Source organism: Alligator mississippiensis, chromosome 1 (assembly GCF_030867095.1).
Source record: "Alligator mississippiensis isolate rAllMis1 chromosome 1, rAllMis1, whole genome shotgun sequence".
NCBI lineage: Eukaryota > Metazoa > Chordata > Crocodylia > Alligatoridae > Alligator > Alligator mississippiensis.
The window spans coordinates 426290175-426305149 of NC_081824.1; the positions used below are offsets into that span (position 1 = coordinate 426290175).

Sequence of the window (14975 nt, forward strand, 5' to 3'; positions counted from 1 at the left end):
TGTCCAGTGCCTTCCTGGCTCCATAGATGGGATCAGAGTACAGAATGATCCTGTTCTTCATCTGTTTGTGATTTCATGACTAATAATGGGAAGCTGCTATGAGACATCTGATACCTGGCACAGTGGATGAGATTTCCTTCCTGGTGTGGTAGCGATTCTTAACACCATGTGAAACATTGAGACTGTGAATACCTTCTAGAATTAAAACAGAGGGATACATCCTTACATTCAGTTTAAGTAGGCTAAGTGATGACTTTTGGCACCCGTCTGCCGTGAATGGTCAAGCTAGGGAAAAATTTGGTGTTGAAGGGCCTAACTAAGATATCTTTATCAGAAGAAGATTTGTTCCTGTTGTGGGATGTTATCTTAGTCTTGTCAGTTCTTGTTGACTCTCCATTCAAAACAGCAGCATCATGCTCCTTGCTGCAGTTCTCAATGGAAGATGCAATCACCTCAGCAAAAAGGATAGGGGAGATCTAGAGCCCAATAGCGAACCCTCTTGCCCTCTCTCCTGCCTTACTTGGTTTTCCATTTGGATTTGGTGTGTCTAAATTTTTGTGCAAAGTGATCACAGGGATCTGCCTGAATCAGCAGCTTCAACAGCTCATATTTTTCCCAGAGCTGCATAGCTTTAGACCTAAAGTATCTCTGCATGTTCTGAACATGAAATAGGCCCAAACTTTTTATATGTAAAGTGATAAAACCAGTTGATTTGTCTCTTAGAAGAGCAATTGGCAACCTGCAGAGCCATTAGATCTTGCCCATGGAGTATGGGTTTCAAGGGCATTTGGCAGCAAGGGTTTTGCTTATGCCACCCATAGCTGGGCCCTTCAGCCATGTTGCACTGCAGCTGGACAACAAAGAGGAGTGATGGCGGCAGCAGCTGGGTCATAGATTCATAGGTGCTAGGGTCAGAAGGGACCTCAACAGATCATCAAGTCTGACCCCCTGCCTTGGCAGGAAAGAGTGCTGGGGTCAGATGACTCTAACCAGATGCCTATCCAGATGTCTCTTGAAGACCCCCCAAGGTAGGGGAGAGCACCACCTCACTTGGAAGCCTATTCCAAATTTTGGCCACTCTCAAATCTGCTGTCTGTCAGTTTGTGACCATTGTTCCTTGTTACCCCAAGAAGCGCCCTCGTGAACAGAGCATCTCTGATACCTTTCTGTGCCCCGCTAATGAATTTGCAGATGGCCACAAGATCATCTCTTGGCATTCTTTTGCGAAGGCTGAAGCGGTCCAGGTCCCTTAGTCTCTTCTCATAGGGCTTGGCCTGTAAACCCTTAATCAAATGAGTGGCCCTCCTCTGGACCCTCTCAAGGCTATCTGCATCCTTCTTAAAGTACGGTGCTCAAAACTGGATGCAATACTCCAACTGCGGTCTGACCAATGCATAGAGGGGAAGTATCACCTTTTTGGTTTTATTTGTCACGCATCTGCTGATGCATGATAAAGCGTGGTTAGCTTTGCTGATGATTTTGTCACACTGATGAATCATGTTCATCTTGGAGTCTACTATGACTCCAAGATCCCTTTCTGCTTCTGTGCTGCTGAGAGGGTCGCTTCCCAAACAGTAGGTGTGCTGGATATTTTTACGCCCTAAATGCAGCACTCTCTATTTATCCTTTTTGTCCTGCATCCTATTGTGTTTAGCCCACTTTTCCAACCTGTCCAGGTCTGCCTGCAATTGTTTCCTACCCTACGGAGTTTTCACTTCATCCCACAATTTAGTATCATTCGCAAACTTGGACAGAGTACACTTCACGCCCACATCCAAGTCACTGATGAAGACATTGAAGAGTACAGGTCTAAGGACCAAGCCCTGCGGGACCCCACTACCCACATCCTTCCGGGTCCTTGTGCCGCATACCTTTGACCTGAGCTGAGTTATTCCAGCCCACTTCTGGAAACCATTGCTGACCCTTGTTTTAGAAAATTTGTGGATACAGAGATGAGAACAAAGTCACTGTCTTCACCAGTTAGCTTGTCAAGTGAACTGTACATGGTATTAGGACAAATTATGAGATAGTTAAGACCAAGTACCTAAATCCATTATAGTATACACCACAGAACACAAGCTCTGCAAAGCAGCTATTTGGAGCTCTGTTTACATGTTGGGTGCGTCTACATGTGCAATTTGTATGATAAAATACACTCTGGCGCAGTTTGCCCAGGACTGCAGCACATTGAGCTGGGCTGGCAGAAGGTCCAGACTCCGGGCAGTGAAGGGCATGAGGGTCCTGCAGTGTTGAGCTAGCTGGCACTTTAGCAACCTCGTACCCCAGCCTGCCTCTGTCACAGTCTACATGTGCATTTGATCACACATAAGTACTCTGCTGTAAGATAGTACTGTCCCATATAGTACTATGTTACGGCAGAGTTAATCTGTTTCACCCTAATACTGGCAGCTGTGTAGACTGTGATGCTTTACTGTGGAGCTAATTAGTCTACTCAGCAGTAAAGCACACATGTAGATGCACCCATTATGTGATATCTGAAGCCTCAAGATCATATGCTACATTTAGCAAAGCAGTGTTGAGATTCATAGATGTTTGTGTTGGAAGGGACCTCAGTGGATCATCGAGTCTGCCCCTCTGCCCTTGGTAGGAAAGCGCGCTGGGGTCAGAGAACCCCAGCCAGGTCACTATTCTCTTCATGTTTCAAAATCCTGATTACATGAACAGGTCTGCTTCTGTGGAGATGCCAATAGCAAGAAGTGTGCTTGGGTGATCATTTGGAAGAAGGATGAGATATTATTTAGAGCAGGGGTGGGCAAAATACAGCCCACAGGCCTGATCCGGTCCACCAGGCTATTCTGTCCAGCTCACGAGGCCCCTAAAAATTTAAGTAAATTAGTATTTATTCACTCCTGGCAGCCTGTCAAAGCTGACAGGAGCCAGGGGCAGTAGGACCCAGAGGGCGCCCTGAACAGGCTTGCGCAGCCCAGCCCAGCCCCACCCCCAGTCAGTTACCTGCTTTCCTGCCCCAGCCCTGCTCGAACTCCACATGGCTCCTGGTTGCATCACCAGACTGCAGAGCACGGGACCTCACTGGTAGGTGTGTGTGTGTGTGCAGGCTCAGGGGCAGAGTGTGTGTGTGTGTGCAGGCTCAGGGGCAGAGTGTGTGTGTATGTGTGTGCGTGTGTTCATAGGGTGAATTCCACATGCACACCCCACCATACACATGCAACCACATCTCCCCTTGCACTGCCATACACAAACCCCAGTCACCCTCCCCCCACAAACCCCATACCTATCCAAACCCCACGTATCCACACACCCCCCCACATGCTCCCTCATCCCACCTACCCACACACCCACACCCCCCTGCAAACCTATACCCACCCCCCACAACATACAAGAGTAAGACTTCATGTTAAGTTATTGAGCAGTCACCTCTATGTACACTACACAAACGCATGTAAATCAGGACAAAAATATTTTTTTGAAATCAAAATAATGTTGTAGATGTTCACTTTTTAGAATATAATTTGGTATTTTTCTCATTCAGATATGGCAAAACCTCTTGCTGAAAGGAGTATTTTTGTGGGCAAGGAGAAGGACCTCTGGTGGCAAAAGTCAGGGGTTAGGGGGTGCAACTTCTGGGCATGAGATGGCGACCAGGGGGCGGGGCACCTGTCAAGGGGCGGGGCTACCCATGTGGCCCGCGACAGCCTGCCAAAACTCAGTAAGCGGCCCTCCACCTGAAATTATTGCCCACCCCTGACTTAGAGGAATTGGAGTTCTTTGAGATGTGTTGTCCAGATTCACATTGTGCAATGGATGCTCTGTTCCTTTTGGCTTTTGTGGTACTTTATATTACAGATGAATTAATAAAAAATATAATGTAATAATACCATTCTTTTTTTTTTTTTAACAAAAGTGTGAGTGCAAACAGCTATAGGTGTCACTGCAAGAAATGTTTATGCAAAAGTACAAATATTTAGAACCACAAATATAAACTAGTAGAGACAACAGCATGACAGTTTGAAACAGTATGAATAGGTAATTCCTAAAAAAAGGGTTTCAGCCTAGTCACCCTCCTGGAAATGTTAAGAACTGGAATGCCATGGCAAAACCAGCCCCTCTTTGCACCCTGTTGGGTTGGAGGGCTCAAAGTGGGCCCCTAGGAGCTGTTGTTTTTGATACTTGTAGGTGGTGTCTGTGCCTCCAGGAGTCTTTGTAGCTAAATGCTGATCCCAATAAGAACTGTCCTCCAGAATCTATAGGAAAGGAGGAAGAGGTGGACTGTGGGGGAGCTTTAGTGAAACATGTTTTTCAGCATGCTGTTTTTTGTTCATGTATTTCACAAGCTGCTTCTTCCTCTCCCTGGCATTTTCCATGTTCTCCTAGGTCTTGCACAGCTTGCTTAGCCAGCCTTCTGGATATAGAGAGGCCCTTCACTGCTGGCTTCTGGGTTGTCTTTCTTTCAGAGCTGAGAAACCCTTCTGTTTCTCAGCTCTGGGAATCCCCACTCCTGGTTCACTCAGCCCTACTGCACTGCAATGTATAGGAATGCATCAAACATTTTGATGAACAAAGATCTTGGAGAAATAAATGAACTTTTGCAGCAATTCATTCTGAAGTGTCCTATACCTCTTGCCTTGTGGTTGCCTTGTATGTGAAAATGCTGAGAGAGAGTTTTCTAAATGAAGTTAATGTTTCCTTCTAGAAAAAAAACACACCTTAACCTTTCTTTATGCTTTTGAAAAGTAATTCTTTATGCTTAAAAAAATGCCTAACAAATACCTAACAGCCACAGTGCTTGGTTGCAGGGCTTTGTGCCTGTACCAGGTACCTTCTAATATGCCATTAAAACTGTAGCTTTAAAAAGATTGAGATAATGCAGTCATTCATTTTGCTCTTAGTTTGTACCGTACATAGTAAATGCATTTTTATTATAAGAATTTCCTTTTTGAATCTTGTGAGTTTGAAGAGGGAGACACAGTTGGTATTTTGAGAAAGTAAAAGGAGGTTACTATGACAGAAGACTGGTAAGAGCTGAGCAAAATAAAGGTGGGGTTGGGCACTGACAGATTGGCTGAGAGCAGCGAATTTTTTCTGAGCAGATTTTCTCCTACTCTCCAGCTGTGCTCCCTACCCCTCACAGCTGCCATTTTGGCCGCAAAGGAAGGGGGCTACAACTCAGAACGTCTCTGAGTGGCTCACATCCACACACTGTGGCAGCATTTCATGTGCCTGCAGAAAAAAACCAAACTCCTGGTATATATCCTGATATACAATGCCTATTACTACTGATAAGAACACATCTAGTAAATCCAAACACTCATTAGCTGACAAGCAGAGCATGCAGGCCAGAAACTTCTTAGTCTTCTCAGGCATCCGGCACCTGCCCAGGCTCTTGTGTGGTGAAGAGGTCCTGCTTTTCAGGTCACTCTTCCTCACTGGAGTCCATGTTAGTCCTTGTATCCCTCCATTGCTTCAGGAGTATCACTACCAGCTGCAGCTTGGTGGTAGCATCCCCTGATGAAACCTTGCCCAGCTCCGCGTAGTATGGAAAGGAGGCACAAGCGCTATCAGGGATCCAGGTTTTCCTTGTTTTCTTGTAAGCTGATTTTACATTCTAGGTTTCAGCCCTGCCCTGGTTCTAACCCAATTCAGCCATCCCTTTGGTGGTAGCTTTATAAGCATCCTTGTTGCAATGTTTCTTCTCCAAGGTTTCTTGAACTTTCATCTAGAAGGCAAGATATTTCAGTACCTCTGTAAGGCTCTAGATAGGTGTACAGTGCCTGGTATAGTGCAGTAATGTTGAAATGATACCAATTCCAGGAGCGTACAACAGAAAATGGACCAATCTTACTTATGTGCCATCATTAAACATCCTCCTTACCTTGCCCAACTCATCATCAGAAGCAAACTCCCCACTGCCCAACAAACACCAGGTGGGACACAGCCTTGCTTTAGCAAGAACTGCTTAACCTGTCAACATATCTCCACTGCTACTACAATCAACAGCCCACCCCACAACAAAACCATCAGAATCCATGGTTCCTACACATGTGTTTCCCAAAATGGAATATATCTGATCTAATGCACCAAATGGCCTCATGGCAACTAGGTGGATAAAACTGAACAGCAGCTACTCACCGGAATGAGCTTCCACAGGAAATAAAAAGGACAGAGACATACATACACCATTAAAAGCACCTTTCTCACAGACCAACCACTCCCTTTCTGACCTCGCTATCCATCCTCGTGCTCAAGGGAGATCTGCCTAACACCTTTAAAAGGCAAACTTAGGAACAAAAATTCATAAGCTGTCTGGACACTAAGTACCAGGGTCTCAACACTGATAGTGGTTTTATGGCACATTATAACCTACTTGGTTCTTGAATTTTTCCCACACATGAAAGGTGAGAATGACCCTCTTCCCTTTTGATAGGTCTTGGTCTCCCAGTTATATCAGCTTCTTTTCTTTTGCTAATTGTTTGTCTGTTACCTCTGGGAAATTCTCTTCTCCTTCCTTACTATGCTGTGCTTAAGCTTAAAAGGTATCACCCTAATAAAAATGTACCTCTTGCATCATTTTACAGAGCCATGATACCTGGTCAGCATGACCCCAAAGTGCATTAGGGCAATAGACCTTGTTTCTGGTGCAAAGCAGTTGGAGGATCCCCAAAATCATGTGCAGCACAGGTGCACTCAAATGTACATTAGTATACATTAATATGCTGCAAACTTACATGTGGACTTGAGTCCAGAATATGAACTGTATCACCAGCTAATATTGTTCTAAGAAGTGTGTTATATGAATAAAGACCATCAACATGCTTAGAAATTGAGTTTGTTGCAATATAAACACCTCAGTGTAGATGGAGTTTAAGATTTATTAGCTCGTGGTATAGCCACATTGACTTTACAATTTAAATATTTCGATTTTGCTGAAAAGTGAATTGGGGGCATTATAAAGGAAAGGCTGCTCTTGATTTTAATGGAGTTTGGATCGGGCCAACAGGTGGTAGATTAACAAACATGAAATAAGAAAGCCTTAATATGTGCTTTACTGATGCTCTTGCCATGTTCTGGATCAGTGCAGGGCTGGTCCAACCATTAGTCGGATTAGGCAGTTGCCTAGGGCGCCAAAATTTGGGAGGGCGCCAAAATTATATGCAAAACAAAATAACAGGAACATCATTTTAAATAACAGCCCTAGCTGGCTACAGCTCCACCTTGGTCTAAGACCTTTGGTTTGGTAAGGGGAGAAAGACCTCTGAAAAGATCTCAGAGGAAAGATCAGTAGAATTGCGACTCCTACCTTTTCAGCTCTCAAACAGACTTATGACAAGAGCATACTGCTGGCAAACGTCATCCTAAAAGATGAACCTATACTCCTTAGGCTTCTTATTTTCCTCTATATTGGAGGTGGTGGGGGTGTTGAGGAACACGGTTCGCCTAGGGCACCAATTACCCTTGGACCGGCCCTGCATCAGTGGTGCTCAACCTCTGGCCCAGGGGACATATCTGGCCCACAGATCCATATCATCTGGCCTGCAGGGCTCCCCATGGGTTAGAAATTTGGCAGCAGAACTATGGCAGTTAATACTGCCATTGTTCTCCTCTGCCAAATTTCCAATCCCTGAGGGCCAGGTGACACGTTCCTGTGCATGTCAGGGCTGCAGATGCAATTGGCCTCGGGTTAAATTTGGTGTACAGGGTATTGGCTAGAGCTGGAGCTGGGCCCAATGCAGGGATGGGATGTAGATGACAAGCTGGATCTAGCTTGCTGACTGACCCTGAGTGGTTTCCACTCATCTGGCCTTGGAGCAGAAAAGTTGGGCACCGCTGGTCTGGATCTAGCTCAAGTTTGCATGTAAGTTTGTGGAATTGGTAGGCTTCCAAAACTGCTTTAAAATTGTGTGCGTGTATTCACATTAAACTGCTTTAAAATTGTATAGTGGTGTTTCATTAAAAACGCAGACATTGGGGTTTTTTAATCAGAGACTTTTGGATTTTTTTTTTATCAGAGCATTTTGGATCTTTAAACAGAGAAATCCAGGATCCCTGTACCATTCAGAATCAAACATAGCATGACCCACTACATTCAATTTCCTTAACATATTTCAAAATATATCTGAACATTATAAATTCAGCAGGATATTGTGGTTTGATTTTTATGAAGTTAATATCTCATGAGTTAAATGTTACATTTTACTGAACCATGTTGTATTAGGGCTTGGATCTTATGGCCTGTGCTCACTTGAGCATGCTCACTGCACTATAATAAGAAAGAACACATTTTTGGGATAGAACCCTTAGTTCTTAATAATCATCAATTTACTCTTTAGAAAGCAGTAAATTTTTTCATATTTTCTAAATCTTTTTTTCTTAAATAAATGACTTATTTTGAAGGTCCGACAAGAGTTACTGGAAGAATACGAGCAAGTCAAGAGTATTGTTAACATGCTAGAGAGTTTTAAGATGGACAAACCTGCAGATATTCCTGTATCCTACCAAGATGAGCCTTTTAGGGATCCTGCTGTTTGGCCGCCTCCTGTTCCAGCTGAGCACAGGTAAGTGGGTTTGAAAGCCAGATGGGTTGAAATCACTGATTTTTATATATAAAATATATCTTTTTATCAAAAGAATATCTTTACATGCATTGTTATTACTAGAAATAAATGCTTGAAATAAAATGCAAAATTATGACCATTTATAGTTAAGTTCTACAGGTACTATAATCAATTGCAATTTATATTTTGCTGAGAGCGCTGGCTAGGGAGTGGGGGCACCAGGAGAAGTGCTGCTGGCACTTCTGGGTCAGTGAGATGGGCCGCAGGGGGACACCCTGGTCGCTGACTGGCTGCTGGGGGACAAGTGCCACCCCTGACTCAGGAGGCACCAGTTGCCCATGTGCAGGCCTCACATGCCTTCTGAGGGGTTACATTGTGTTTTCCAGGTTCCTACCTGGCCACCACTTTCCCCATTGCTTCCACTGTAACAGCAGCCAGAGTTTCTGGGCTCCCCTTTCTTCCTCTGGCTGATGCTTTTTACCTCCATCCCAGGGTGTGGAGCAGTGCAGCAGTGCAGGGACCTGTGAGCAAACTTGGGATGCACAGGCATGCAGTGCAGCAGTACAGGGAGGGTCACTGGCCCCTAGTGTAGTGGGGTAGGGTCACAGGCACGTGGTGGAGGGATTGCAGGCGCACAGTGCAGTGAAGTGGGGGAGGGTTGTGTGCATAGTGTAGAAGTGGGGGGATCCACAGGCATACAGTGCACAGGGGGTCACAGATGTGCCAAGCGGGGAGGATGGATCACAGGCATGCAGTGCATTGGTAGGCGGAGAGCATCCATGGAGCATGTAGCCCAGGGGCCCATGGGTGCCTCTGGTGCAGCCTATGTAGTTTGCAGCTCCTGGCTCTTGGAAGTTGGATGGCCCTGAACTAGTTTAATGCTTTGATGGTACAGGGACTGATTGGCAGTTGGAAATCAAAAACCTTGGAAGACAGGTGACTAGAAACAATTGATCCAATTTACAATTGATATGTTGTTTAGTTTTAATGCAAAACATGTTTATCCTTTCTTGATATAACCAATGCACTTACATTTTAATTAATAAACAAATAATTTTTAAAATCTGTTTGAACTTTCTGTGAAATTTGAGTTGCCATTCAAACAGAGCTTGAAACAAATTGAAAGTGTAAAATAAATGTTTTAAAAATGCATCATTCATAATTTTTAACATCATAAAAACAATTTCAGAATATTTGAGTGAGTGCATTTTAAGCTACATAATTTTAAATAAATAGATTCATAGATTCATAGATGTTAGGGTCGGAAGGGACCTCAATAGATCATCGAGTCCAACCCCCTGCATAGGCAGGAAAGAGTGCTGGGTTAAGATGACTCCACCTAGATGCATATCCAACCTCCTCTTGAAGACCCCCAGGGTAAGAGAGAGCACCACCTCCCTTGGGAGCCCATTCCAGACCTTGGACACTCTAACTGTGAAGAAGTTCTTCCTAATGTCCAGTCTAAATCTGCTCTCTGCTAGCTTGTGGACATTATTTCTTGTAACCCCCGGGGGCGCCTGGGTGAATAAAACCTTACCAATTCCCTTCTGTGCCCCCGTGATGAACTTATAGGCAACCACAAGGTCGCCTCTCAACCTTCTCTTGCAGAGGCTGAAGAGGTCCGGGTGCCCCTGTCTCTCCTCATAGGGCTTGGTCTGCAAGCCCTTAACCATATGAGTGGCCCTTCTCTGGACCCTCTCCAGGTTATCCGCATCACTCTTGAATTGCGGTGCCCAGAACTGCACGCAGTACTCCAACTGCGGTCTGACCAGCGCCCGATAGAGGGGAAGTATCACCTCTTTGGATCTATTCGTCATGCATTTGCTGATGCGTGATAAAGTGCCATTGGCTTTTCTGATGGCTTCGTCACACTGCCGACTCATGTTCATCTTGGAGTCCACTAGGACTCCAAGATCCCTTTCCGCTTCCGTGCCACCCAGTAGGTCATTTCCTAGGCAGTAGGTGTGCTGGACATTTTTCCTCCCTAGGTGCAGCACTTTGCATTTCTCCTTGTTGAACTGCATTCTGTTGTGATCTGCCCACTTGTCCAACCTGTCCAGGTCTGCTTGCAGCTGTTCCCTGCCCTCCGGCGTGTCCACTTCTCCCCATAGCTTTGTGTCATCCGCAGACTTGGAGAGAGTACATTTCACTCCCTCGTCCAAGTCGCTGAAGACATTAAAGAGTATGTACCTATATATGTATTATCTTGGTTATCAGAAAGAAATAGCAATATAATATAAAGGCTATATACTTGTAAATCAGCACTTTAAATGGTAAACAGCAAATGAGAATCCACCTTCCTTTGGAAAAGAATTTAAAAAATGCAAATGCAAAACAAGTCTAAATTAGGTGATCTGAATCAAGATTTCCTACTTGATTTAAATCAGGGCTAGGCAAAATATGGCTTGCAAGGCAGATCTGGTCTACCAGGGGATTTTGTCCAGCCCACAGCATGTCCCTCTGCCCCATGCAACCCAGGTGCGGTGGGTAGCCTGGGCTATGGTGCATGTGGTTGGTCCCACTGCCCCTGGGTGTGCAGCAGGGCTGGGGCAGCGTTGCAACTGGATCTGCTTTCCAGTGGCTTCTTCTGGCTGCCAGACCCAGTCCTACTGCCCGGGCACCCTAGTGAGTCTGCTAGAGGCTGGACCTGCACAGGCAGTGTGCACGGCCAGATGTCTGAGATGGGCCCACAGGCAGGCAGAGAACAACGTTCAGGAGTGAGATAGGTGGAAGAGGCCAGGATCGCAGGGCGGGGCAGTGACAGTGTGGGGCTGGCACAGAGCCATGATCTGCTGCCTGTATGGCTTGGGCTCCATGGGCAGGTGTGTGCGGGGAGTGGATCATAGTTCTGCCCCGAGCTCTGATCCCGTGCTGTCACCACCCCAAGATCCTGGCCCTGGCCCTGGATGCAGTTCCTTGCCCACCTGTGGCCCCATCCCGTCTGCCTGCCTGCATGGGTCCCAGCTAGTATCCATAGAGAACCCAGAATCACTGGGTGGTGACAGTGTGGGGCTAGGGCCAGGACTGGGGCCCAGGACAGAGCCGTGATCTGCCCACACTCCCCTGTGACAGGCATCAGTTCTGTGTGAAGGGGCATGCAGAGAGTGGATTATGGCTCTGCCCTAGGCCCGGCCCCATGCTGTCACTGCCCAGTGATCCCAGGGTCTCCATGGAGACTGGCCAGGACCCCCCCCGTGGACAGGCAGATAGGATGGGGCTGCAGGAGGGTGGGGAGCGGCATCCAGAGGTAGGTCTGGGATTGTGGGGTGGTGACAGTGCAGGGCTGGTGGCAGGGGCAGACCCATGATCCACTCCCTGTATACTCCTGCACGTGGAACCCATGCCTGTCACAGGGACGTGTGGGCAGCGGATCACAGCTCTGTGCCAGCCCAACCCCCTGTTGTCACTGCCCCAAGATCCTGTCCTGTGATCTGGGCCTCACCTACCCATCCCGCTCCCAAACACTGCTTTCCACCTACCTGTGACCCTATCCCAGCTGCCTGGCTGAATGCGGTGGCCACTGAGGGAGTTTTGGTGAGCTATGACGGGGGCGGGGGGCAGTGCTGACTCAACCCACAACAGCTCACCTAAACTCCCTATGTGGCCCATGGGCCCAAATAATTGCCCATCCCTGATTTAAATGGTTAAAATTGGTGATATACATCCTCTGCAACAAAAAAGATCAATTTGTTGACACGTGAAAAAAACCCTGCATTGATGGGTATATCTGATTTTTTGAGGAATTGGGTTATCATCATATAGTAGAAATGAAAGTGTGTTTGGCTATTATGGATAATGTATTTATGTTAAGGCCTACAATTGAGGTTTGTCAGTATGTTGAAGTTGCCTTAACTAATGATTGCCTTGATAAGAAACTCACTTGAGCAACTATACATTTGTCAGAATTTCCTTTTGTGATATTAAAATTATCTTGGAATTATAAAAAACTAGAGACAGAAAAGAACTATTAGATCATGTTGTCCAGATCCCTTACAACATAGGGTTTGTTATTCACTTGTCTTTTGAGATCAGTATTGGTTATGACACAGCTCAAGGAATATAACACATTGCTCCAAAGCAAAAGCTACAGGCATCAGTTTACCACTGAAGGAGCTTTTTTTCATGTAGAACAACTTTTTGCAGAACTGAGACCTGGTCCAGAGCCTGCTGTTGTCTGTAGAATGACTTCCTCTGAATTAGTTTCTCATTACCTCAAGCCCCATTGGCATATTTCTGTTCTCATATTCTGTTATGAAAAATGGTGTTCATCTTAGCTAGGTGGTACTCTGAAATTGATGTAATTATCTGTTTTTCTGTGTTGTGAGGGTTGTACAGCATGTTAACCTTACTGTTTATTAAAGGATTTTCATAAAGTCTGTAAGATTTTCATGGTGGCTTGTATGGGAGCAAAGCCAGACGTTCCTGGCTAGAGGGTCTTGCCCCTCCACAGGGTGAAGCCAATCTCCATATTTGGGGTCAGGAAGGAACTTTACCCCATGGCCAGGTTAATATGGATTGTGGGGGGTTTTTCTTCGTCTGTAGCGGGGGGCGTGGCCCTCTAACTAGGACCTCATAGGCTTATACTGACAACATTTTATAAAAGCAGGATATTGGTTCCTGTAGTTCCCCTGCTTTACCTGTGGGAGATTAGGGTGTTAGATCTGTGTTGTGTCAGGGTTGATGGTAGTCTTATGTAGAGTTTAGATTATGGCTTGTATGGGATGGTTTGGATAGGGATGATCCTGCCTCAGGTAGGGGTATGGACTAGATGACCTTTGGAGGTCTCTTTCAGCCTTTCTTCTCTATGACTACAAGGTTATTTGCCAGTTGGAAATGAGGGAAACCATAAAATGTGGTGAAAATGCATGGTTGTCTCTTTCTAAAGTGCATCTCCTCATAAAGGAGCCCATAAACAGCATTGTGGGAATGCAGGCACCTCTAGGATGGCAAGCAGCAATCAACAGTAATAGAAAGGGTTTTGTGGTTTTTGATTATCTTGCCAGGTATCTTTGACACATGACAGACCTGAAAAAACAGAGAACATTCAACAAAGCTAGGGGCTACCAGTCTAGGTGGTTGTAATCAGCAGTTACTAATGAAAGGTTACTTTATGGCATATAGGAAATGAGTTGGTTGTCTCAGTGTGGCACCTACCAGACAGTAAGCTGATTCTTCATGGCTTTGCCTTGTGTGTAAGGCTATGATTTTTTTCACAGAAGTCAAGAAACTATGAACTCAAAGAAAGTTTGGGACTTTTATTCCATATGCCAGGCAGGCTGCACTCCTTGCTGTGTAGGTGCCCTCTGCCATGTTGTGTCACTGCCCTTGCACTACCAGTGCACTGTGTGGCAGGTGCCCACCCTGCTCTACCCTGGATTGGCAGGGGTAGGAAGCAGAAGTCAGAGGAAGGAGAGGGATCCCAGAGACTCCCGCAGCAGCAGCAAGAGAGTGATGTGGGAGCAGTGCCCAGACCAAGAGCCCAGTAGCCATAGTTTAACCCCTCAGAGGTCATATGCAGCCCTTAGGCCACTAGTTGGGCAGTCCTGCCTTATAGGAAAGACTGTGGGCATGAGCCCTCTAAGCTATACTATAATGCCCATTAGGATTCTCCAGTAAGGCAATTGCTTAGCTGCTGTAGGCGTGCAACAAGCTTGGTAATTTTTCTGTGAACATTGTTTTCTTTTTTTTTTTTTTGTACCTCCACTGTGAGATTTACTAAAAATTGTAAGGAGAAAAATCATAGCCTTAATCAAGCAAGGCCAAGTAGTTGTAAACCATCTCTCTGCATCCATTTTCTTCAGCTAGTACTTCCATTTTTATAAGCTTTAACATGTGCAGAAAAATTTGGGCAGTATTAAGTGCAAAGTGAACTCACCTGAATTGTTACAGTTGAAGTTATCTGGTGATGGTATAAGGTCCTAGCCGGTCCACTATATTTTTAAAATAAATTTAATTTGTTCCACCTGCAGAGGACTAAAAAGAATTTTCATGAAGCATTTGGTATAGGAGACTTACTATTTTTAAGTAAAAGTTAATAATCATGTCTAGCTTGTACCAGGGTTATGTTTTTAAAAATTAATATTCCAGTAAAATAGTTTCAAAATTTGAAATAATGGACGCAAATATGAGTAAAGAATTTAAAGGGAACATTCACTTAAGTTAATATGTTCATATATTTTGGTTCTACCTTTCAAGTCCATACTGACTTCCAAAGCAAAATTAATAGGACTTAGATTAATATTTGTAAAACCAAATTCTGTGTCTATGTGCTACCGTTCAATTAATATCCATGACATCGGGAGAGATGGTGTGGGAGGTACATTTTGGTTGAATAAAGTCTACTTTTCTGGACAGTTTTTCAGTGTTGACATTTTCACTGAAAAGAAGATTGAGATAGGGTGCCATTTCTCACGGGCTTTCCCATTTGCATGCTGGAGCCTGTCA

At 45.1% G+C, this 14975-nt stretch overlaps 1 protein-coding gene across 3 annotated transcripts in view; it reads left to right on the forward strand.

The window, feature by feature from the left end:
- KATNAL1 (katanin catalytic subunit A1 like 1) overlaps window positions 1-14975 on the forward strand; it is a 61108-nt gene that overhangs the window by 19449 nt on the left and 26684 nt on the right. For all 3 annotated transcript variants that reach the window (XM_006274948.4, XM_014595945.3, XM_019497369.2), the window contains exon 3: window positions 8371-8531. In XM_006274948.4, coding sequence (XP_006275010.1) covers window positions 8371-8531 — 161 coding nt within the window. The remainder of the gene's footprint in view (window positions 1-8370; window positions 8532-14975) is intronic.